The sequence below is a fragment of the Ctenocephalides felis genome, unplaced genomic scaffold (assembly GCF_003426905.1).
Source record: "Ctenocephalides felis isolate EL2017-DRISC unplaced genomic scaffold, ASM342690v1 CF-g0.4_SCAFFOLD_03570, whole genome shotgun sequence".
In the NCBI taxonomy this organism is placed as follows: Eukaryota; Metazoa; Arthropoda; class Insecta; order Siphonaptera; family Pulicidae; genus Ctenocephalides; species Ctenocephalides felis.
Window position 1 is genome coordinate 7,162,383 of NW_020539724.1, and position 26,437 is coordinate 7,188,819.

At 28.8% G+C, this 26,437-nt stretch overlaps 1 protein-coding gene across 1 annotated transcript in view; it reads left to right on the plus strand.

Moving 5' to 3' along the window:
• The window catches only part of LOC113382703 (receptor-type guanylate cyclase Gyc76C-like), a 46,599-nt gene that overhangs the window by 12,878 nt on the left and 7,284 nt on the right, over positions 1-26,437 (plus strand). The window contains exons 2-9 of the mRNA XM_026620930.1: positions 235-279; positions 9,781-10,001; positions 11,209-11,406; positions 21,033-21,098; positions 21,973-22,213; positions 24,566-24,712; positions 25,135-25,334; positions 25,403-25,571. Coding sequence (XP_026476715.1) covers positions 9,807-10,001; positions 11,209-11,406; positions 21,033-21,098; positions 21,973-22,213; positions 24,566-24,712; positions 25,135-25,334; positions 25,403-25,571 — 1,216 coding nt within the window. The 5' untranslated portion in view covers positions 235-279; positions 9,781-9,806. The remainder of the gene's footprint in view (positions 1-234; positions 280-9,780; positions 10,002-11,208; positions 11,407-21,032; positions 21,099-21,972; positions 22,214-24,565; positions 24,713-25,134; positions 25,335-25,402; positions 25,572-26,437) is intronic.

Genomic DNA, 26,437 nt, shown 5'->3' on the forward strand with positions numbered 1-26,437 from the left:
AAATGATTATCATTTACATATATTGATTTTTTTTTCTAGATGAGTCTTCTACATATTTTGGTGAAATTTTTTAAGTAGAATTAGTTAAGCAATTATCAATTATATAGATAGATTTTCAGAACTATTTTTTAATAGTATAGATAAAATTCTATATTTGCCAAAAATTAATAGTCAAGTTTATAAATTATTGCATTTTTTATGGATGCTTTTTCATATATTTTTTCTTTGTTACAGGTTAAGGAGGTCTCTATGCGCAACAAGAAACGAATTAAATAAAAGGTAAGATTTTACTTAAAAAATCTATATTTAATTAGGATAATATTGGGAAGCAATCTTATAGATTTAAAATTTTGCCTTAGGTTAATATTTGGTATCTGAAAATCTCTAACTTTTGTAAATTAAAGGATAGTAATTGAATATCAGAAGAATAGACTAATTCAAAGAACATCATAATTGGTGACCACTTATATAAGAAAAATTATCACAAGATACGAATTAAATAAGTTATCTTTTTCCATTAATTATGATAGCATTGGGGAGTAGTTTCAAATATAAGTCGAACGAATTATATTACGAAATCAATACTGGTCGTAAGTCTCATTATTTGAGTAATTTAGGTGATAGTAATTGCGTTTTAGAAATACAGAAAAATTTTAATAAAAAAATGAAAGTTACACAATTGCATCAACAATCACGAAAATCCACATAGGGATCAATTGGATATTCTTTGAAGGAGTATACTCCACTTCAATTTATCAAATTCCTAAATGAACACTTTTGTCTGTGTAATAATTTGATCGGTATGTCTGTTTTCCCTGTTGGCGAAATGTGCAAAATAAAATTCCTACTTTTGAAAATTAGAAAAATTCAAGGATTTGATCATGATACTTCACGTAGGTACTGATCAATTACGCGTTGAAACAACATACTACACTACAATTTATGGACTTCCTGATTGAAAAATTTCATCTGTATACTAAATTTGGCAGGCATAATTTTCATTGTACTCTGTTTTCACAGAACTGTGCAAAATAATATTCCAACTACTATTTATATAGTAAAAAACATACGAGAACCGTATGGTCTTTTAGCCTCTCAGTCAGTCCATTAGCCTATTTCAGAGCTGACAGACGGCTGATTGAGTACCTAAGACTTGTATTCGCATTTGGCTCATTACTAACTCTGCATGCAAGTCGACATCAAAGACGAGAAGAACATTTGACGCGCTTTTCATTATGGCAAATTCATCTGCTTACGTTTCCGCGACAATTATTCATTATTTGATCTATGAGAAACGAACAGGAAGAAAGGGATAAATGAACGGTATATATATATATATATATATATATATATATATATATATATATAATTTAACATTGAAATCCTCTTTGCCTCACAATTTTAAAAATAGTCATAAAGTTTCAATTTTAAATTGTGTTGAACTGGAGAGTCTCAAAATTTGAACATACCTACCCATCTCAGCTCTCCAAGTAATTTAAAGAAAAATATATGAATATGTAATATTAACTTAGAATAATGTATGAACTAAGGATAAGTTAAAAAAAAAACAAATAGCGACTGCCTTGAAAAAAATTTCATACATTATGATTATAAGTTTTTTGGTATTCTCGAAATTTTGAAAAAATAGTTAAAATCGGAATTTGGTATTGAGTGTAGTTCATACTGAAGAGAAGTCTATAAAGAAGACTCTGTGAAAAGTTCGATTTAATCGGTCCAGTAGAAGCTGAGAAATCGTGGGTATCATATCGAAAAAGACAATTTCAAGAAGATGAGGATTATCATGATGAAACAGCTACATCTCCGATTTTTTTGTGTTTCCATCTACTAAAGTGTGGAATATTATTTCAAAATACTACCCAGTGGTAGTCATTTTAAGTTTGTAAAATATATACAGAAAATAATTATAAATCTAAATTGTATATTAACTATATATGCTAAATCTAATGGGCTTTGTCTTCTTCCTAACAGTATTTGTAGAGAGCAGGTTTTTCGCAAGTTCATTGGGATGATTTTCCAATCTTGTGTTGAATTTGGATGCGAATCTTCTGATTTCTTCTGCTACTGTGTATATATTGCAATCTTGATCGATTTGCCAACTAGGAACGTATTTGTGTGCCTCCAGTATTTTCTTAAGGATTTTGTTCTGGGTTCTTTGTAGAATGTTTCTGTTGGTTCGACTTGCAGTATCCCAGAGAGAAAGGCCGTAAGTCCACATTGGTTTTAAGACTTTATATACCAGAAGTTTGTTGGAATATCTCCGAAAATAATTGAAATTTTGAAATATTCTATTGCACACATATTCTTGCATAGTTAAACTTTGTGAAAATATATAAAAAAACACAAAATAATTTTTTTTTAAATTCTAGACTGGTTTGTCTTTAAAAAAAAGTTAGTAATACAGTAACATATAGATTCATATATATGTATATTTATATACATAACATTTATTTAAAAGATACATCCAAAAATAAATTTGGCACGACATCCATAATTTTTTTTGAAGTATTTTTATTTTCTAACAAAATTTGATGTCGAAAAATTATGAATGCCGCTGAAACCACTCAATGCCACTTGTTGAATGCGAATACCATAAAGCGCGCATACACGACCCAGTCGTTTGACGGACTCATGTAAGACTATTTTCACACTTGAAAAATAGAAATTATTATATTAGAGACTTAGGGACTCTCCATTAATCATGTGCTAATAAAACTAGTAGTGCATGGCATTGTGCCTTAAGACAAATTGCTGAAACTTGAATTTTTTTAAGAAATTTACCACTTATGGAACTTTTTGTCCCGTATCTATGAATCAGCTCCACCTGGCTTTATCAAAAACAATCTCTTCAGCTCGTCAATACGAATCGAATGTTTTTTGAATGATTCAAATCGGTTGATCTGTGTTCACAAAAGCGTCGAGGAAAATTTGTATCCGAAGACACACACACACAAATACATACATTTTTTCTAAAATGTAAATGTGTACGAAAATCCTAATAAGAATTTGAAAGATTTTTTTTTAATTTTAGATTGTTTTGCGATTACTATAATTTACCATACGGAAAGTTAATTAACCTCCTCCTTGGTGATATTCACAATTAACTTCTTTCCTCACCCAACATCACGTGTATTTTAGTTGGAAACCTATCTAGAGAAAATCGTACACGTTTTGGACATTTTTTGAAAAATTTTGGATTTTATTTTTAAATTCAGGTGAAATATAAATACACGCTTTTGTATTTTACTAGACACTCCTCAAGTGATATTTTTTGACAAACACTTCCTCTCCTATTAGACCTCACTTAAGGAACCACTTTTGTCAAACACCTCCCCCATTAAATAATAATTATATATTAATTAAATTAATTTAGGTAACAATAAATGAAAACATAATTGTGGTTAACTTTCTCTTTCGATAATACATTCAATTATTGAATTTTTATATATTCAATCAAATTTTCATTATTATTATTTCCATCTTTTGATGGATGCACATTAATCTTGAAGCGGATGCTAAGATTTCTTATTATTAGAAGCAAAATGTGCAATCCAGCGAGTTCTAATTACTTACAAATTATTTTTACTATGAAGGCAGGAAGTAAATACTAATATCTAACAATTATCTTTGGTAAATCACACATTCATATTTTTTTTTAAGTAAGCGCACATTAATTACGTGAGGCTTAAAAGGAAATGGAGGGTCTAGTAAAGATATCACGTCTATTTACCTAAAATCCAAAATTTTCCAAAACAAGTCAATTTTTTTAGGATTATTTCTAGGTACTACAAATACACATGATGTTGAGGGGGAATGTTAATTTTAAATATCGCCAAGTGGTCTCAAATTCCTTAAAAGTTGATTTATCTACGTGATTAATGGATGCCTCCTAACCCAGCAAATAGCGAATAATGATATCCACCAATTATTATTTGAAAATGTCCCTTTATGGTCGATTGTTAAAATGAGTTAAATATCATTTCCTTTCCGATTTCCGATCTGAAAGAGTCTCAATCCCGCGCAATGTGTGCGTTGTGTGTTTTATGTGTCCGTGTCGTCCTCACATGTTTGTAGATTATGTGTGTTGTGTGTAGTTTTGTAGAGATATTCTATAAATAGACTCCGCGCATTCGACTTCTTTCTCGGCTCATATGTGCGTTCATGACTTCCAACCGACGAGCTCGGTGCTCTTCACCTGCTACGTATGTATTCGCATATATTTCTTTGTCTTGGTTGTCAAATAATTATAAACAACTAATTTTGGTAAAGGAACTGAAATGCTCACTTATAAGTCTCTTACCTTGCTCCTGGGTAAGTGTGGCTAGAGCAACGGGAGCTGAATCCAGAGGTTCTGGATTTGATCCCGCTTCGATGTTCGATGTTTAGTTATACCTAAAACATTTTTTTTAAATTTTCAAAATTTTTTCCATGCTCCTTCCATACAAACTTTAATGGAATTGCGCTTTTAATTTTTTTTTTAATATTAAGAGCTATAACTTTCAGGGAATTGTTTTTTATCAATTTGGAACCATTTGAGCCCCTGGGAGCAAGGAAATTCGGAAATGACCATTTTAAGGACCACCCTAATATATATATATATATATATATATATATATATACGAGTATATATATATATATATATATATATATATAATTTGTGTGTATATTTTTCAATATGAGTGCGAGTCTTATGCACTTCCACCGATATTGAAATACGTAAATTAAATACATCCAACTAAATTTACATATCGCATTGTTATCAGTTGTACACTTAATGACTCGATGCTCTCATTAAAATCTATTAATAGCGTCTTAAATAAACATTACTTATCAATTGGACAAAAAAAAACTTGCATAGTGATTCTGCTTGCAAAACGCGAACCGAAAGCAAATCAGGTACACATATGCAATGTATGTGGAAAATACATACATTCAATACATTGCATTGCAAAATAGTAGTAGACCCCAAGAACATCCATAACTAATATGGAAATATATTCTGTCATATAAGTATTTTATAAGAATCCAACTTTTTAAACTTATTACCTTCACATTGAATACACAATTTGGCTACTTCACTTCCTAAATCAGATGCATAAACCAGATACAAAAATCCAAGCAAAAAACACAATCTCAATGCTAACCGCATTCATAAACTTCACGCAAGAAAAAATCTAAAGATCTAAAAAAAACTGTATCATATGCAAATGAATTATGAATCGCGTCCCAGTAATTTTAATAAATTATATATGCATAAGTTTGAATAATAATAATGATACAATCATAATTTAATACGACGTTATTGTGCCAACTAATGGCCTGTTAGTTTAAACAATACCGACATTAAATTGATACAAGTACTAAATGATGATTGATTGAGGCAATTTAAAATTAACATTAAGTTACTTAGTAGAGTAATTCACAACCACATATGTAAATACATGATATGTTTATTAAAAATAGCAATAAGTGTTCACATGTGTACTTAGGAACATGATGTCATCGAGTAAAAACTTTGACCTACCATATGTTTGTATAGCTAGTCACTTACATCTGTAGTAAACGACGAGGTTGATGTTGAAATTCGGCATTTTTGGGGGGTCAAAATATTCAAATATAAGAAAATGATGAATTTTTTCTCTTAATTTTTGGGATTCTCAATTTAAGGCAAGCTGAAATTAAAAAACAATATTCAAAAACAAGAGTAAAATAAACAAATAAATTAACTAAAATGATATACAGAAAAATATGTTTAAAATACATACATTCATTCAAGTTTCATAAATATTTATAGGCTGGGATTTTGTTTAGTTGAACAAGCCTGGTGAATTTGTTTAATTTTGATTTCAATAGTTTGTATCTTCAAGTAGCCAAATAAACTATATTTCTAAATAAATAGTATTGTCTGCATTTTTGTGGTACAAGTACGTACTCAATTTGTTCTAATTACTGGTTTATTTAATCACTAAAGAATTTGATAATCATCACTCTTATCTTAAGTTGCTCTTAACTTCATGTAAACTATGAATTGGTTGAAATCATTCATTTTTGCAATTATTTTCAAATTAATATAAGTACCACTTAAAACTAATATGCTCTATAGTTCTTGTCTACCTTTTGCCATTTTTTGCACTCCATAACGGAGTGCTCAGCATTCGCCCTAGTCACTCCACCCAAGCAATAGCAATTAGTTTTGGTATTGTACAACATTTTTTACTAATATCTAAAATAGTGCTAACTATAAGTATCACCAATATAATGTATTAGTGGTGGGTATAAAATTGGGTTAAAAAAATTGGTTTGAAATTTTTATTTTTACTAAATAAGATAGCATTATAAAAAATCAGATAAATTATTTAAACATTGAACAAATAAAAAATACAAGATGAATAAACTATCTATTAATTCTATTATACTCAAAATATAAAATTTCTCAGAATCGCTATCGACATCCGAAAATAAACACCATCCATCAATGCCGTCTATAACGAGGTAGATCACACCAGTTTTTTTCTTGTTCTATCTAATAAATTAATAGATAGCAAATAAAGGAAACACATATACAGCAAAAAAAACTTATACAAATATGGTCGATGTGCTATTTTTAAAATTTTATTAATAAACAACAATGAAGAACCGATGTACACAAATGTAAATATTTGACCTGATATTACAGAACAGCGGCCATCATGGCTAGGTTTTGAAACGCGTCACCAAAATTTTCTAAGGAGGTGGGATGGACAAATAATGTGGAACTTGTATTGATTCATGTATATGGATACATATTTTTGGTTGTGTGTGGTGATGTTTGTTGTTCTTATTAGTTTAAAAAAATAATGACAAATGTAATTAGATTAAACAAATCCGGATTTTGTATGAGATTATTGCGAGCTGTTACATAAACTTGAAATTGATGGTTGAATAGGCAGACTTATGTTGCAACTTTTATTTGATCGAGATGAAAGACACAAAGTATTAAAAAGCTTCTGCAGCTCTTTGGTTTAATATATTTAATTGCTAAAACAAGATGATATTGTTTGTTTTTTGACTTTGTGTACACGTACATTAGTCATATACATTTTATAAGTTATCTTTACAATTTTATTTTATTTGATTGTATATAATTGTATAGCTCACCGCATATCCTTTTTTTGCCAATAATGTTATAAAATTGGTTGGGAGGGAGATTTTTTGCCTTACTATCTTCCTCCATAGTTCTTGCCTACCCTTTTTCCATTTTTTGCACTCCATAATGGCGTGCTCAGCATCCGCCCTAGTCACTCCACCCAAGCAATAGCAATTAGGATCGGTATTGTACATCATTTTTCTCTTTTTCATATATTATCTAATTATCACCATTTTTGGATTTTATTTATCTAATCGATCTGTTAAAGGTGTATTCACCTTTTTCGCGATAAATTTGATCCATTCATAGATTTATTCCTCAGTTTGTTTATAAGTCTATTTTTTCGACAGCTTTTTAGATGTTCGACCTTATTCACATTTCTAAACATTAGGTAACATCGCGCTATATGAAAATTTTGTTTATTCTTCGAAATGTTTAGCATAGTTTGTAAATCAAAATGAATCAGTTGCCAAGAAATCTATCTATCAATAAACCTTTTGTAAGTAATGGTCAGCAAAGAAATGGTTTATAGAGAAGAAAATGAATGTTATATTGACCAGCTGATACACATGGTTTTCATTAAATCTCACGTAGGATTTGTTGCCGCAAGACATATTGCGGCAATTAAACGCAGTTTTGTAGCAATAAAAGTGTTTGTTATTCTATTTATAGTAGGTATCCATCTGAGAATGGGATTATAAACATAAGAGTTATACTTTATGGTTTACCAACACTTGCCTTGGTTTACTGACTGAAAATTGAACGTTTAAAGCCAGAACTTCATAAAATCTGACATCATGGGTTGATAGAATTTTAATGCCCAATTAAGATATCTTACTCACTATTACACTATTTATGTCTAAAGGGCTTCACCGTCGCTTAGTGGTTAGAGCTTTGGTCTTCCAACCAAAAGGTTTCAGGATCCCAACTCAGAGAGTCTGAGTCATGCAATAGAGACATCAGTTTCTACTTGAAAATATAGTAGAAGTGAAAATAGCCTTTCTCCGGCATTGCTGCACCAATTAAAAAGTCACCAACTGTTAGAAAAATATAGCCAAAAAGTGCAATGATTGATTTTAATATAAACCAAATCTATAGCTTGATATGATATTACATCATTTCAATATCCAGTTATGTTAACACTTCGATATTAATCGTTAATTTAATTGTAACACATTTAGATAAATCAAGCCATGTTTATGTTGAAAAGCTATAAATTATAACTAGGAAGTGAATATTCTTGCTGGCCGGGGGTTATAAATAGAATACGCGATTATTAGAAACTAACACAAGACTTCTAGAAATAGAACAAAATTCATATATTTAATTAGCAGTCTTTTATATTTGTCGAAATGTTATATGTAGTTAGAGATGGGACATCAACCCAGCACCGACCGAAAAATAGATTCGATTATATCACTGTGAGTTTAAGGTGTAAAATAATATTCTTATGAAAATTTTCTTGGTTTTTTGTAGTCATCAAGGTAGTGTAATTTCAATTCGATTTAGTTAGTTTTAAATTTTCATAGTGGGATTTTTGATTATTAGAGTGAGTTTATTATTATTATATGGGATTATTATTGATACAAGATTTTGTTTTATTTTTCTAAAATAGAATATTCATTTATTAATTTATAGGTCTTGCTTTAAAACATTGGTCATTTTCAATATTTTTATTTCTATTTCAAATCCTATTTTTATATTGTATTTTATTCAGTGCCTTTGCAACATGCTGATTTTGTTTACATATTATCCTATTTTATTTCGTATTTTTGAAATATGCAGATTTTTATTATTATATTGAATATTAATTCAGACGCCCCCTTACCAATATTGCGCCCATACACTGACCAATATTTAGCTTTTTATGGGTAATAAGTGTATTGCAGATTTTACTGATATGAGAATATTGTAAAATTAGGGCATTTTACTTTGAACAACATGTAACATCAATTTAAAAATATGGAAATACTGTTAAAAAAATAGTTAGAAATAAAGTTAAAAATAGTTTGAAATAGTATTAAAAATAGTTCAATCGTGTATAAAAAGACTTGAGAATAAAAATTAAATCGAATAGAAGTAATGAAGGAAGTAACGGAAGTAAGAATAGAAGTAATGAAGACGTAAGAATATAGAAGATACAATGATAGATAATAAAGAAGAAGAAAGAAGAATGAAGTTAAGTTGAAGAGTACATAGAATAGGATAGAATATAAAATAGAAAGAAGAATAGAATTGATATAAGGAAAATAGTATCAACATGAAGATTGTATTGTAGTTGAAATATGTTGTAGGTGGCTAAATGCTCGAGTAAGCAAGGCCAATAAAAAAAATTAAGATCTAAATAAATTAATAATAATAATAATAATACTAATAATAATAATTAATAATATATAACAAAATATTATAATTATGTTTCCAAGAGAAAATAGGTTTTTGGGGCATTGGGATTCACATTAAATACATCATCAATATTAGAGAAATACCTATAAAAAATATAGGTTCAACAGTTGGGTCTTCTAAAAAGCGACATATCGCCGAGATTTATCAAGCAACTCTTAAGTTCTGATTGTTGGTTCGAAAACATAACTAAACGTGATTCAATTATTATTAATTATAATTTTCTTCCCTTCCAGATCGGTGACATAGAGGTTTTCGGGACATGCATGTATCGACGGGGCCTTTGCTATGGCTTTTCGTTCTGACGCAGACGAGCTTAGCAATTGGCCCCACGGCTCACGCTGTGATCGGCAAGAAAAAAGTTTTAACAGTTGGATATTTGACGGCCATCAAGGGCGAACTGAAGGATCGGCAAGGTTTGGCCGTCTCTGGTGCCGTCACCATGGCCCTTAATGAGGTAATAATAGAAAATTAATACTTGATACAGATTTTGCACTATGGAGAATTGATACTCATATGGCATATTTTTTGTTGAATTATGACTCTTAATTTGCAATATAAAATGTTAATTTATGAATATAAAACCAAAAACATACTCAAGCCAATTTAGGTAGAAATTCAAGTATGTGTTTATTCCAATTGCTGGCTTAAAATCACAAGCATAATCTCTAACTGTGTCAAACATCATATAAATTCTATTAAATTTAACTACATGTTTCATTTCAATTTCTGAGAATTGAGTTAGAAATGAGTTAATTATCAATATAAATAGTGTAATATAAAATTCAATTTCAACGAAGCATGTCGGCTACTAGGTTAATTATTGAAATAAAATTTAGCGTTAGTCATATGTTAATGATATGCTAGATGTAAATACAGAAGCGTATAAACTGGCATTGAACTGTTGAAAAAATTCCATATTGAACGTTTTGTCAATATTTGTTAAGTTTTTACTGTACTTATAATTCGCGAAATAGATTTGATGTAAGGAAACCGATGGTTAGGCTTATTGGGAAGATTATTAATAAAACATTATTAATAAAACAAAAAGTTTTAGAAACAAGAAGTATTTTTTAAAAACTATTCTATAAGAGAGCAATTAAATTAATAGTTATTCCAAATCTACTGATGAGTATTTCTGACAAAGTACCAGATCAAGGTTATATATATACAGTGTTATCTTTGTCAAAAATGTGCCCATGCAATTTATATTTTGAATTGGTTGAATATTGTAGCTATTATTTTGTAAAATTCCTTTAAAATTAAAAATAAGACATTGGATCTGATTGGCCACTGGATGTTGCATTTTATCCTGGCTATGGTAAAAAGAGACAGATGACAAATTTTAGTAAAATAATAAAAAAACACATTTCTATAATTAGGAATTAACTCGAAACTTTATTGAACATAGTATGATAGTTTTTTGTTCGATACGTGTTATGTGATGTGATGTATTACATCTGGTTTAGATAGTATAATTACTTAAAATTAGATTGGACATTTGCGCTTTGCTCTACCGTGGCTCTACCATATACATATTTGATTTTAATTTAAATGATTTTTTGAAAATAAATTAATAATGCTGTACTTGAAATAAACTGAGGACAGAACTTCTTCTTAAACGTGACCTGATTATATTATCAATTTTATTTTTATTTTTTCAGATAAATAGTAGTCCCGATATTTTACCCAATGTAACCCTCGCCTTACGTTGGAACGATACCAGAGGCGACACAGTTCAAGCTACAAGGGCCCTTACAGAAATGCTTTGTGATGGCGTTTCGGCCCTGTTTGGACCAGAAGGACCGTGTCATGTTGAAGCTATTGTAGCTCAGGCGAGGAATATACCTATGATCTCTTATGTGAGTAGAATATACATATATACTTATATACAGGGTATTCCAGAATTTAAGGCCTTAGAAATGTTATTCATGGTTACCCTTCCACAAGTGATTCCCAAAGTGGTCCACGTGAAGACTCATGGCAAATCCCAAAGGGTCCAACACACAAAAAGTTTGGCAACCTTTGTTTAAACTCTAAACTAACAAAATAGCTTAACAAAATCATCAGTCTCATAACTTTCAAGCCGCGTGGGATTTTTTTTCTATTTTTTTTATAGTTACAATCAATACTGCCACCTCGTTTCAGCTTGACGTTGAGTTCAGACACACCCTGTATATTAATTTATAATGATGATGATCAAAAATATTAATTCCTCAATAAGTTTTAAGTAAAATCCAATTTTTGTCCTATTTCCACCAATAATTATATATTGTCCTCTCAGTATTGCGTAGTTGCGCTCCCGACAACAGAAATATTATTATAAAACTGTCACTCCGATTGAAACATCATTGTATGTGACGATGCCATTAGAAAAGTAGTTAAGAGTGAGTTGCTACTATTGTATTTTGTGTCGGTATGCGATTGCAAGTAAATTAAAATACGAATTTTAATGAGTCACATTACATTAGAAAATAACTCTTTGCCTGCGTTCAACACAATTGAAAAGTAAATATCTAGCTAGGAGCTAGATCGAAAACAAAAAAACGAACTATACCGAATACATACATACATGTATACTTTTACCATTTGTTCTCTTGTATGCAGTTTATGCTCATACATATTCAGACTTGCATATTTCTATATATGTATCTATTCTATTTAGTATATAGCATATAAGCAAATATTTTTCAAATCCCAGATCGAAAACAAAAAACGCTCTATAAATAACCTTAATGTACAATAGCATGTAATCAACCTATATGTAATGCATTCACTCTTCGCGCCTTTGAACTGATACATAAAACATTGTGTGAACTATAGGAGACGAAATAATAATAAAACAATAGCGATTGAAAAACGAGATACGAATGGTAAAGTTATAAATATATGTGCAGAATTATTAATAGATGATTTGACTTGAAGAGATAGATATTTTTTAATTTTTTTAAAAAATTTATTGGCCTCCGCTTTACAGCATTTTTAGCCACCTACATTATTCACATTATTTTTCATCATATTCTATACAATTCTTACATATATATTTCTTATACTATATACTATCTCTTCTTATATCCTAATCTTCCATTCAATTTTCTTTCTACAATTCCATTCAATTTTCATTCTTCTTCTTGTTTCTCAAAATGTTGTCATCTTCTAAACAAAACTTCTTTTTACCTTCTTACTTCTATTACAATTTTTTCTTATATTCTACAACCTAACAATTCTTAATCTACTTTAATATTTCATATTTTTGGTATTGCTGGAGATTCGAACCGAATTCCTCCAGCGTGTGAGTCGAGAATGCTACTGAGTGAGCTTATGATATGTTTTTCATCCTCTAAAATATTGTTTTTTTCAACATTTTTGTTTCTCTATCAAATCGGTGTTATTACCAAATAATAGATCCATATTCAAGACAATTTTTTTCTCCTTAGAATTTATTATTTATTCCAGCGTTTGTTTCTATTTCCCATAGAGTAATAACCTTCTAAGAGCATCGAGCACTTCAACTCAATTGCACAATATTGATTTAAATGTGCGTCGTGTTATTTGATGTCAAATTGATTTAATATCTATTGTTTAATTCGATTTGAATTGTCGTTCAATACTTTAAATTGCTTTGTGATATGCGATCAAAACATTTATATTGAGCTTAATGCAGATAATAGGTTGATCGGTTAACCTCACTTAGACTGCGTTGAACCCTTTTCGATTCTTAGTGAGAGAGCTGGTAGAAATATTTTCAGTCATAATATTAATGGAAATATAATGGTATTTAGATATATTGCAAGGAGGAGTTTAATACTTAAAGTTTTATGAATCAAAAATACATAGACTTACAAGGAGAACTTCAGGTGTAGTTGTCTGGGATTTTACTGTAACTTTGTATGATGATTATAGAGTTGATGGCGTAAAGTAAAAAAATATGCTGATAGTATTGATTTATTGACATTGATAGTATTTTCTGTCGACTGATGGACCTGTGGTTAAAGTGACAGACTCCCTACACTAAATAATTTTCATTTTTAATTATGTATTTATTTTATTTGAGTTCATAATTCTAGTTTTACATCATATTATTGCTCAGTTTAATTTAATTTGTCAACAGCGAAAAATAATTTTGTTATTGAGGACTTACTTAGGAGTCACGTGAGGCTTAAAGGGGGGAGGAGGCGTCTTGGCAAAAAATCATAAAATATCAAGTAAAATATTACGTGTATTTTCTTTTACCTGAATTTTAAAGAAATCAAAAATTTTCAAAAAAAATAAGTTTTTTTCTAGGTGCTAAAATGCACGTAATTTTTGGTGTAAGAGTGGAGGTAATTCCACCACGTATGACCAAGAGGGAGAGTGTCCAAAAAGTGAAGTTAATATTTTTTTATTTATTTTTTTATCTTATCAATTTGACCCTAGCCTTCATATTATTACTACCATGGGAGACTAGAAACTCAATTGTTTAACTCAATCCATTCGATTGCATTACTACGTTGATTCAATCATGACACTTACGCAACGTGCGAAACACATTGATATATTATAAGCATATTTATCAGGGCTGAACAAAGCCAGAGAAAGAATAATTTTGCAATATAAAATCATTGGTAATCATCATAGTTGATTAATTTATCTTTGTGATAATAAAACTGTGAAAAAACTATATATATGGTGCTTATACCTCAAAAATAACACACATGTAAATATAACATTAGTCTGACTTCACGCATGTTTTATTTATAGAGGATGTCCATTAATCACGGATCAATTTTTAAGGATTTTTGGACCTGTCTTTGCGTATTACGTCTCTTCTGCGATTAACTCAGGTTGTTAGGTTACAATTTAGCCTTTGTAGCTATGGATTGTATTAAACACTTATTTGTTGATATAATTAATGTATTTGTTGCAAGTTCTTATTACACTAATGATTTGTCATTAAGTTCTAATTGAAGAAGATATATTTATTGATTATTTATTACATATGTTGTTACGCGGACTTTAGTTTTAGAAGTGAGAAAAATATGTCCGATCCAAATCCGCTACACCCTCTACAGGGTAGTAACTATTCGGTGTAAAAGCTCAATGCCATGAAGGTTGTCGCCTTTATGGCCAATATAATGAAAATACATCCGAACAGGACCTTTCCTCACTTTTTGGACTTGTGATGATATTTAAAATTATGCTCTCCTGTACCAAATATCTCATGTATTTTTAGTACACACCTAGAAAAAAATGTGAAATCATTGGATTTTTTGGGAAAATTTGGGATTTTGTTCTTCCTCTTAATATGCCCACTAGTCTTGGAAAAAAACCAAAGGCAAATCTGAAAATATAAAAACGATTTCCATATTATCTTATAATTATTTCTTCTAATTAAATTAATCATTCAATAAACTGTTATTACAGACACTTTATAAATGAATTAATTAATCATTACCTTAGTTATTTTTTGCTCCAAACGCGTGCTTTGCATTTATATCTGCCCGGCATTCCAGATAAAACAAATAGTAGCGAACGATATTAAAAATTCTAAATATAACCTGCAAAGCGGTCTTGCAACGTTGGTCGTCAATTATCAACTAGTTGTAAATGAGATTTTTTTTCAATTTTATTGTTTTATGTAATCACCTTGTTTGATTATAGAAGTTACCAGTTTTATGTAATCACCTTGTTTGATTATAGAAGTTACCAGTTTTTGTACCATTTGTACGAGGATAGACGTAAACGCCCACGTTTGTGAGTAATAAATAGAAAAATATTGCTGAAATGGATGTAGCGGAATAATAATTTGACTAGGTGTAAGTGGTATTTTGCCTTAAGACAATTCGCATGAACCTCGAAAGAAATTTAGCTCTTTAGATAAAATTTTCAACTATTTATTTTAAACATAAAGTTTATTTGCTTTCACTAAAAAGTAATCAAAGTAATTTCCAATTGATATATTTCAAACAGAGCATCTCAAAGTTCTATCAAAATCGTCATAAAAACATCAGCAAGTTATTACGAAGAAACGACCTAGTAGATCCTTACCAAAAACTAACCAGCACCATTCATAACAGATATTTTTTCACCAGTTTTTGAATTTTTAACATCAGTTCTGAACTTTTGATAAAAACTTTTGCCCAGATCTGCTTATTCTAAAATACAACTCGATCTTCATCTCTCAAAACTAGTTAATTTGAGTTCAATTTATTGTCTTCAATATTTTTGAAATTAGTGCAGCCATTTTTCAAAAAAAAAGTCGAAGAAAGGTAAATTTTGGTACATTTGTTCATACACATATATACATAATTTTTTATATTTTGGTGTAAAACGATTGAGACGAACGAACTTGGAATATAGAGAGAGCATATAAGAGATAATAGAGAAAGAGCATATATGAGATAATAGAGAGAGAGAGAGAGAGCATATAAGAGATAATAGAGAGAGAGAGCATATAAGAGATAATAGAGAGAGAGCATATAAGAGATAATAGAGAGAGAGCATATAAGAGATAATAGAGAAAGCATATATAAGCATAATAAGAGATAATAGAGAGAGAGCATATAAGAGAGAATATAATCAACAAATTAGATTTTCTGGCTAAAACAAACTTTTAGGGATTTTTTACTTTACTTTAATTTTTGGGAAGGCAATTTTATGATGCTTAAAATGGAAAATATATGTATGCCTTACTCTACTTGAAATCTTATTATTCCTCTAATTTTTATTGCATTTTCTAGAATCTCAATTTAAAAATATTCTCCTCGGGGGATACCACTGTAAAGTATACAAAACTGTGTTTGGAAGTGGCAAAAACGCTGCCACTCGTAAAATTAGCAATTTGAAGTAGTTTCAAAATAAACTTTGGCCCCGAACTGTTTACGATTCTAAAAATAAATTTCGATAAAACGATCCATCCAGCGCTTGATAGTTGTCGGTACGTACACCTCTCATATGTTTATAATCGAAATTTTTTATTACTTCTCATTAATTATAGCAGCAGATATTTTATGAATCATAAATATTGGCTTAATTTTCGACATGACGGACAGCAGAAAGGTTTAATAAAATATTGGTTTTAAAATACATCAAGGAAAAGATTTTACAATATTTCCAGTATTCGAAAATTTCATGAGGTTGATTTGAACATTTTGATCATATGGTCTTTAAATCCTTATTTATCCCACAAGTCCCAGATTGAAATAAATTAATTAAAAGTACTTGGGGTGAAAAGAACTATTCCCAAATGATAAATAATTGCATTTAATATCTGATTAAGCATCATGGCATTATTTGCTTTAGGGTCAAATAAGCCAAAAATAGATTTTCAAGAACACATGAGGTCAAACTGTTGCATAAAGCGTGCTGTTTGAAATATTAATTAGACAAATGCCTAATTTATTGAGTTTTTTACTATTTTGGACTTTCCGAAGGAGAAGTTTATTTTGGCCAGAAAATCCATTTTGCTAGTTTTATGTTTTCTCGAAGTTTTAGGTCATGCTGAATTGTTTGACACCATGGTTGGACAAAGTATGCGAATATGTATGTGAAGTGATTGTTGAATAACAACAGATTGATTTTATTCAATACTATTTATTATTATTGAATATAAATGCAATTTATGTATTGGTCTGTTCTTGTTGACCGCCGAAGGTAGAAGAGGACTTTTGTCGTTGGTCTTTCCTCTTACGTTTAACAACAAATACATAGCATTTTGACCGATTCTACTAGCAATTTATATGAAGAAAAGACTATAACAAAGTGTTGCCATAGCAACGCTATGTTATGATTTATTTTAACGGAGAATTAGCCCCTTAGATGTAATATATGCGTAAATATATTCATTCACAGATGCATATGAAAATTCATATATAAAACATAAGGCATTATATAAAAAGTGTTTTTTCTACTAAGCTCGTTAAATTTAGTAGACTGACCCCTAACCAATCTTCTTAATTTCCACATCCCCCATTAATCATTCAATTAATTACATTTTATTGGCATAAAATTTGATATATGAATTTGTACAGCACGCCTATAAATTCTTATGATAGCAATCGCGAAGGCCGTTCATCAAAACAGTACATTTTTAATCTTCATTTTTTACGGCGGCCTCTGGGCTGCCGACGAAATTTTCAAAATAACTTACAAAACCTAACTCGCGTATAAATACCACACATTCGACTGTTTATATCATTATATAGTTCTATTTATAGAGAACAAGTTTCATATATGATACTACTCTCTTGATGTGTATAAGTCGGCCAGGGATAGCAAATTCGAGGGCCGGGGGGAAAAAAATTTAATAGCTCATCAATTTTAAAAAATCTTACTGCTAAGGATTCAGGTGAAATTATCCGTAACGTCAACGGTGTGAATGATAAAGATTTCCGATTTTTAAATTATTATTTGTTATTATATTTAAATTAAAATTTTAACATTTTTGCTAAAAATCCTATAGTGCAGATATCATTTTTGAATCACAACTTTTTCCAAATTTAAAAATGTGTATAATAAATAATAGGAACTGTAAGGGAGTATCGTTATTTTTGATTAATTAAAATCAAGCACATTCTATTAATTGTATTCCCATTATTATTCTAATTATATCTAATGATTATTCTAATTATATTCTCTTTCTTATAAAAATTAATTTAAATCTTTTTATTGGGTTTATTTTGGATTTTGAAAAAATTGATTTAATTTTATTTTTCTTTGTTATTATATGATTAAAACTAAATCTACGATAAATTAAAAGAGAATAAATATATTCTCTATTTTCTTTATATATAAAATTTAGGTTCATTCAAAATGAATTTAAAAAATATGAAAATTTAGAGTTTTTAGATTGTATATTTGATTTTGATACACTTCAATTTACTCCATACAGATTAATTAATTAAATCCAGAGAAATAATATGATAGGTCTATTTTATATTTTCTATTTTTAAATTAATAATGAATTTTTAAAATAAATTGAGTATTTCATTACACCCAAAAAATAATATCTGCTGCTCTCTATTTTCAATTTTTAAGTAGTTTTTCGAAATGTATTAACAGAATGGGTTTAATTAGATTTTTAAGCTTTGATTAGATTTTAGATCGCTTATGTAATTTCATAATTAAAAATAAATGTGAGTATATGAGTAAATAATTGGACCCAAAGAAATAAAATCTGCAGATTTATATGAATTCTATTTTCTATTTCTAAGTAGTTTTTCTAGAAATAAAATATTTGTTTATTTAAAATGAATATACAAAATGTAAACCCATTTTAAATATTTTAGAAAGTAGATTTGATTTTGCTCAAGATGAATCTTAAATTTTTGAGAAAGAAGTTTTGATTTTTGATTAAATGTAGAGTAAGCAATTTCATTTCAATAATTAATATCATGGTTTATTTTCTTTTTCTAAGTGTTTATATGAATAAAATATTTGTTTATTATTTTTTTATTGTAGGTTGGGATTTATAGTATTTTTTTAGAAATTGGCCATCAATGAAATTCACGCGTTTGTTCATAGCAATGTACTTGCCCTTCGAAAAGTTATACATATTCATAACTGTTCCTAAACTGTGGGTCGCTACTTGATACTAATGTCACAATTTTTATAAATAAATTCATAACAAATAAAATTTCTTATGATACAGAGCTTAGAATAAATAAGACATGAGTTTTATGTAAAATAGGAAAATCTAATTATATAAAAATTCATTCATTACTGAATGGAAAATATATAGTCCATTAAAAACTGCAATTAAATAATATTTCTACAATTATATTTATTCGTTTAATTTTAATTTACAACCTTTGCAAGCTTGTTTACTTTGTATATTTGAATTCTAATTATATTGTTTCAGTATATATTATAAACTTTGCATTCAAGTTTTCCTAACAAGGAAATAATTTTACATTATTTTATTTACTCTATCTTATGAATTTGCATTTTTGCCAGAAAAAGTTTTATGTGAGAGAACTTTATATAAAAGTATATGGTACAATTGTTAAATGTAAATTTATTTCTCAATAAATTTTTATCTTCCAAAACAAAGGCATGATTAGAATTCTAGAAACTCGTTTTATGGTTTTTTAAATCTCCAAATCAAATTAATAACTGTACTTGTATATCAAAAATTTTATTACACGGTCATTTAAATAAAAAATATTCAGCTAATAAATATGTTAAATTTTTTTGACAGTTTTATAACTAATAATTATAAATAATTATTCAAATTTCGTATTTAGGATCGCTGATTACTCAGCAAATCATAAAATTCTGAATCGATTACAACATTTGCCATAAAAACGATAAATGTCTGCAAACATTTTATTGCTATTAAATTCTTTGAGAGTTTCTGCAACAAAATATGTCGTTATCGTGAAACTAATAAAATCATAAATGGCTCACGGTTGATAATATTACAATTTGTAGAACATGTGAGAAATAATAAAATATTTATTTTGCACATATATTTTCTATAAAGCTAGTTTTATGCTGAGTAGTATTTAATTTACGATTTGTTTTTAATAATATACTTTGTGTATGTAGGTAAATGGTGGTTTAGAAATTTTGATCTTCATGATATACATTAATATACCAGGAAACATCTTAAGCTAATGCACTTGTATGATAACAATTTAGTACTATCATAATTTAGTGAACAAAATGTACATATCACTACATATATAAATATTTTAAATTATTAAGTCTAAACTAGCTATTTTTTACTAAATAGTATTTAATTTACTATTTTCTATTAAGAAAACTCGTTAGCTAATACACATGAGGGTAGTTCTGAAAAACTTCATTGCAGCTTTTAGCAGTATTCTTTTTTTTAAAAAAAAATATTACCTATACAAATAGATTTTCAAAGAATTGAGAAAATTTTTAATATTCAGATTTAAGTTCACCTAGGGTCCACCAAATAACTTTATTTTTTTTAAAATGTACTGAATATTTTCTCAAACTTCTTTTTTATTTGAAAGTACAATTCTTTCGGTTAATAATGGAAAATAATTTTATTCAAATGGCCGCCTAATTTTAAAATGGCTGCCAAAAATTCTTAATGGCTGCCAATCACTTTTGAACAAAATGTGTAACTATATAATTACATGCTGATATAAATTAAGTTGGTATAAGTATTTATTATAATTATCAAAACTATTTAAAAAAAGTTAGTTTTATCTAAATTTCTTCCATTTGGAAACTGCATAACGTTTGGTATCTAATTTAACATTTACCAAGTACGTTGATAATATGCGATTTAAAAGCACTTTACACAAAGATAACAAGTTAAAAATAGCATATATTATTACTATCATGAATAAACTATCGCGGCAACATTTAACAAACCCTATAACTATCTCATAACATTTTTTTTACAAAAACAAAAAAAAGTATCTACACATACAATCAACCACGTGGCGTGACTCTATTTATAGAAATGCGTGCAGTATATTTTCAACTTAAGTGAATGTATTATATATGTCTTGTTGTTATTTTTTTTCAGAAATGCTCCGATTATAAAGCGTCTTTAGTACCTACCTTTGCAAGGACAGAGCCACCTGACACACAGGTAATCTTATATTAATGACTAAGCTGTTTGTTTATTTTTAGTCTGTAATTACTGGTTTTAAAGTGCTTTGATAATGCAATATTATCGGCATTTGTGTCAATCGGATGATTGTTCTTTTATTCGTTTATTAGAGTATAAAAATTTATTTGGTTTTATTCAACTTTAATGGAACTGGTAGCAGAATTAACTAACTTGTTCAATTAACTCATTTTAATCAGAACACTTTATAAGTTGATAATTGCAAATCAAAAGTGTAACACTTATATTTTCAATTCAATTTTGCATATATTTATTATATATGTATGTAAAAAATAATGTATATGATCAAAATTCTTTGTATATCTTCACGTTTCAGTATTTTCTGAACAGTTTGGCATAAGGATGCTACAACGTCTATTGTCACTATTAATTCATTTTGTTAATTCGACTTTATTACCGAAATATGTGTATTAAATTCTTTAGGGCAGTACATCAAGTACAAATAAAAATATTTTATAATCTTTATTTTTTACTTTAGTTATTTTTGTAACTTAAAGTGTATGTAGAGACAATAAACGAGTAATTAGAGATAAGGTGTGTTAATAGAATTAGTAAATATTAATAAAAATTTTACTGATATACTCCTCTGGAGAATTGTATACGTTTATATACAATAATATAGAGTTTAATCTTTTATATCATGTTTCATTTTGACTCATGTGTATTTTCAATACTGATTGTTTATCAAGTATTACGTGTCCAAAGTTATTTTTGTTGTTTGCACGTGCAACAATATTATTGAGCTTACTTTTATTTATGAATTATTATTTGTATATAACGATGCCAATTATTACAATCTTACAATTTTTGTCAAAGAACTCATATTTCTTACCAGGTGACGAAATCCGTGATTTCCTTACTCCGATACTATAACTGGCATAAATTCTCTGTGATCCACGAACATCCTTGGGAAAATGTTGCTCAATCTTTGGAAGAGCAAGCCAAAACTTCCAATCTGACCATTAATCATATGATAGCCGTCCAGGATCCTCATATTTGCTGTGAAAAAAATTTGCCTTGCTGCCAGAGCGGTTATTGGTATCAAGTCATACAGGATACCAAGGACAGAACTCGCAGTAAGTTAATAATAATAATAATAATAATTTTTAAAGAATTTGTACAATGTTAAAGGAAATTTGTACAAGTTAAGTGTTTTAACTTCCCGAAGGAGAAGTTTATAGGTTTCGCCAGAAAATCCAGGGAAAAAAAATTGGCAAAATTAACTTTATTTTCTCAGTTAGTAAACCTTTTTAAATGTTTAGGAAAGTTAAATTTATTTTATTTACGTTGCACTGCATGCTCAAATCAATTTTAATATTAATCTCGATAAATTAATTTTAACATTGATTGATTGATAAGATGTATAAATTATAATAATCCTATGTTTTGAATTAATTAGAAATTTAGTAGGTAATCGAGTCAAACGACGCGGAACGATTTAATTAATAATATTCATGAAATATGATGTATAATAGTATCAACCATCGTGCTAATTAGAAATTCTATTTGTAACATTTATGCTAGTCTGCATTTTTGTTTTCCATAAAGTAATATTAGTTATTTTGTTAAAAATATTGAGCAAATTTGCATAAATTCTATGCGTCGAGTTATTTATAGACTTTTTGTTCTATTATCAATACCTCAGACAATTGTTATCGTTATTTACCTGTAGCAAATTCTATAGAATGTTTTGTTCAATTTTGTTTGAATGTAAATATTAATAAAATAAATATATTTGCTTCTAAAAATAATTAAACTCAAAGAGTTATTTACATGGTTTGTTGATTCAGTGTGCCTTTGTTTTATACCATGATTCCGCACCTGTAATTTTTACTTTTGCCTTTTTATCAAACGAGATAATATTAAGCTTCCAGCGTTATTATAGATGATTTTATTACAAGTTTGTAGATTTTCAAAATGTGTAATCTTCGAAATTTATGGTCCAGGATTAAGATAATAGTTATAAGCCTTGCATGGTCGGATTAATAATAAATTCCACATTTATGAGGCTTGCGTAATGTTGGATCATCATGGTTCGACGTTTTAATAAATTTATAAGATAAAGCTGGGAATATTAAATAACTCTTTATGTTGATGGCAATTTAACTGTGATATAATATATTCATCACACGTCCATATTTTACCTCCGTTTTTATTGGACTAGAAGAGAGATTGTGTAAATTAGAGCTTTTTATGAGGTTTCCTATTTTGTGAGATTGATTTTTTTCTTGTGACTGATTTCTTATACTTCAAAGTATACTATCATGGAACTTACAGAAGTTTGTTTTTGCTAGATTTGTTCATTTTATCTTCTCTCGACGGTTCAAGTATCTAATTTGTAAAAAGTATGCATTTTTGTATGACCGTAGGTGAGCCAAATAATGACCTTTCGTCAATGTTTTCTCTAAAACAACTGCCATGATTTTAAACATTTTAAAACCATTCTAAATAGGTTCAGCTATTTCTTTATAATTTGCAGGAAAGTGCAAAATTTTTCCTCCACTTTTTTGCAAAAAAACCTAAACCGATTCTAAGAATTTTAACCTTTCGAAAGATATTAGTTAGGAATCATTCTGATTAGTTTCTGGTAAAGATTTGTCTAGCCGTTTCTTCGTAATTAATTGTTTTGGTTTATATTTGAGTTAGAGATCATGATTTAAACGAACATCCTAAAATCCTACGAAAAATGATTATTAAAAATTACTACAGTTTGGAAAAATGGGTCATGTTAAAATTTCTTGCTAAATCTCAATTCTTGTAGATATAGTCAATCAGTTACATATATAGGGAAGACCATGCAACTTGCCTCAAGGAATATTTCCACTTGCATCAAACTTTTATCCATAATTTCTTGCTAAATCTCAATTCTTGCAGATATAGTCAATTAGTTACATATATAGGGAAAACCATGCAACTTGCCTTAAGGAATATTTCCACTTGCACCAACTTTTCTAGGGAAGACCATGAAACTTGCCTTATGGAATATTTACACTTGCACCAACTTTTGTTTCTTCATAATTTCTGGTTTATTATATTGCACCATATTTTGGGTATTCAGATTAAGTTTCTCTATTGAGGTTATTCTCCACAACTTTGTCTAAAGAGTTGCTAAAATTTTAATAAAAAAAGTGAAATAAATAATAAGAGTCTTGAGTCTTATTTCTTGAGATTCTTTTGGTACATCACTTGCTATACATTTGGTTTTCGCAAATTTATTTGTTGTTTTAAACATTATTATTTGCTAATATTAATAATTAATTTGCTAACTACTGAGTTGCCTTCTAATTTCCACCTGTTAAATTAACAAATAACTTTCTGAATCTTTATATAATAATAGGCAGATTGTGATTCAAATATAAATAAAATATATGTTTTTTTCTCGGATGTTGGGATATTTTTTAAATTTTAATTCATCATACTAATTTCAGTTTATGTGTTTCTCGGCACCTCGAAGGCTTTGGTAGATATGATGAACACAATGGAGTCTGCACAATTGTTCGAAAATGGAGAATACATGGTTATTTTCGTCGATATGATGACCTATAGTCCTCGAGAGGCTAAAAACTATTTATGGAGTGAGTACACACATTATTGTTATTCAAATCATGATGGTAAAATACTCATTTGATATACATAAATAAGCCTCATCATTAGCTAAATGTAAGGTGACCATATTTTTCTAAGTCAAAACCGGGACGGCAATATTTAGTTATGCTAATCCGGGGGTATATAATAACAGTTTTTTTATATAAATATTTTTTGTTTATAATAATTGCGGACTTTTAGGAAGAACTTATTATTCGATTATATATCATATTTTTTGTTTGTTTTCATAATTTTTGTTAATTCATCTGTTAAAACCGGGACAAAAGATTTAAATCCGGTACAAATCATGCTTTTAAAATAACCCGGGACACAAGGTGGAAATCCGGGACTGTTCCGGCTAATGCGGGAAGTTGGTCACCTTAGCTAAATGTAATTGTTTTGTTTTTTATAGGTTCAGAACAATTATTAAAGAAAGCATCCTGTTACGAGGAACAGGGTTTTCAGAAACGTGCCAAAAGTTTACTAGTCGTCGTTTCAACGCCTCCAACTAAAAACTACGAAAGTTTCACTGAAAAAGTGCGAGAGTTCAATGCCAAGGATCCATTTAATTTTTCAACGCCGACGCTGTTTGAACAGAAAAATTATATACAGGTGGATAGTTAACAAACCAATATATCTGATCTCATGTGGTTTCTGCAAAATGTCTATTTCTCTTACAGTTTGTGTCGATATACGCCGCTTATTTGTACGATTCGGTGAAATTGTACGCGAGAGCGCTGAATGATCTGTTAAGCAGACATCCTGTGGTCACGGATGAAATAATCGATGAAGTTGCCAGTAACGGTACCGAGATTATTAAGACAATAGTCAACTATGGTACTTATATAAGTGAGTAATATAATCTTTTTTATTTTATTTAAAAAAATTAGTTTGTTATTTTAAAGAAATTCATACGAATTATTAATATAATATTAATAAAAGGTAGTTCCTCGTTGGGGTCAAATGGCAAAAAAAAAATTAAAAAAATGACAATTTTTCCTGTCTAGTAATTCTTCTGCATGATGCTTAAAATCTCATAATTTCTGTCGTTTTCTGTCCCTTTTTACCTTAAGTGACTAATAAGTTTGACTTAAATGATCTATTAAGGTTTTTTTGCAGAAAATAGCAGTAATTTGCAAACTATTCTCAGATATTCAGTTGCAAAAATGTTACCAATTGCAGATTACCCAAAGGATATGGGGAGTAAATATGTTTTCAAATTACTGCTGAATTATACAAAAAAAACTGATAGATCATTGAAGGTGTAAAGGGCCAGAAACGACAGAAATTAAAAGATTTTAAATGTATATGAGTTGGTAGATCAAACATGTTGTCATTTTTGTTATTTTTCTCATTTTTTGTAGTTTGACCCCCAATTTGACTTTAGATTTGTCTTCAGCGGTAAAAACCACATTGGGAAACATATGTCGCACACCCAATTCAGACAACTTTTTTGTGGAGCAGTGTTATTTATTATATTTGTTAGTTTAGAAGGAAACTGAACAGAATAACATAGGGATCATATTAGTAAGATTTATTAGGAATTTGAAGACTATATTTGAAAAATATCTAACAGAACTTAATGGCAATTTGGATAAAAATATTATAGTATACAAATTTTAAAAATAGTTTATTTTTGAAATACTTACACTATTTCTAAGTTTAGTTAATTGACCTTGCTTGTATAGTGTTTCATTTTATATCCTAAATCATTG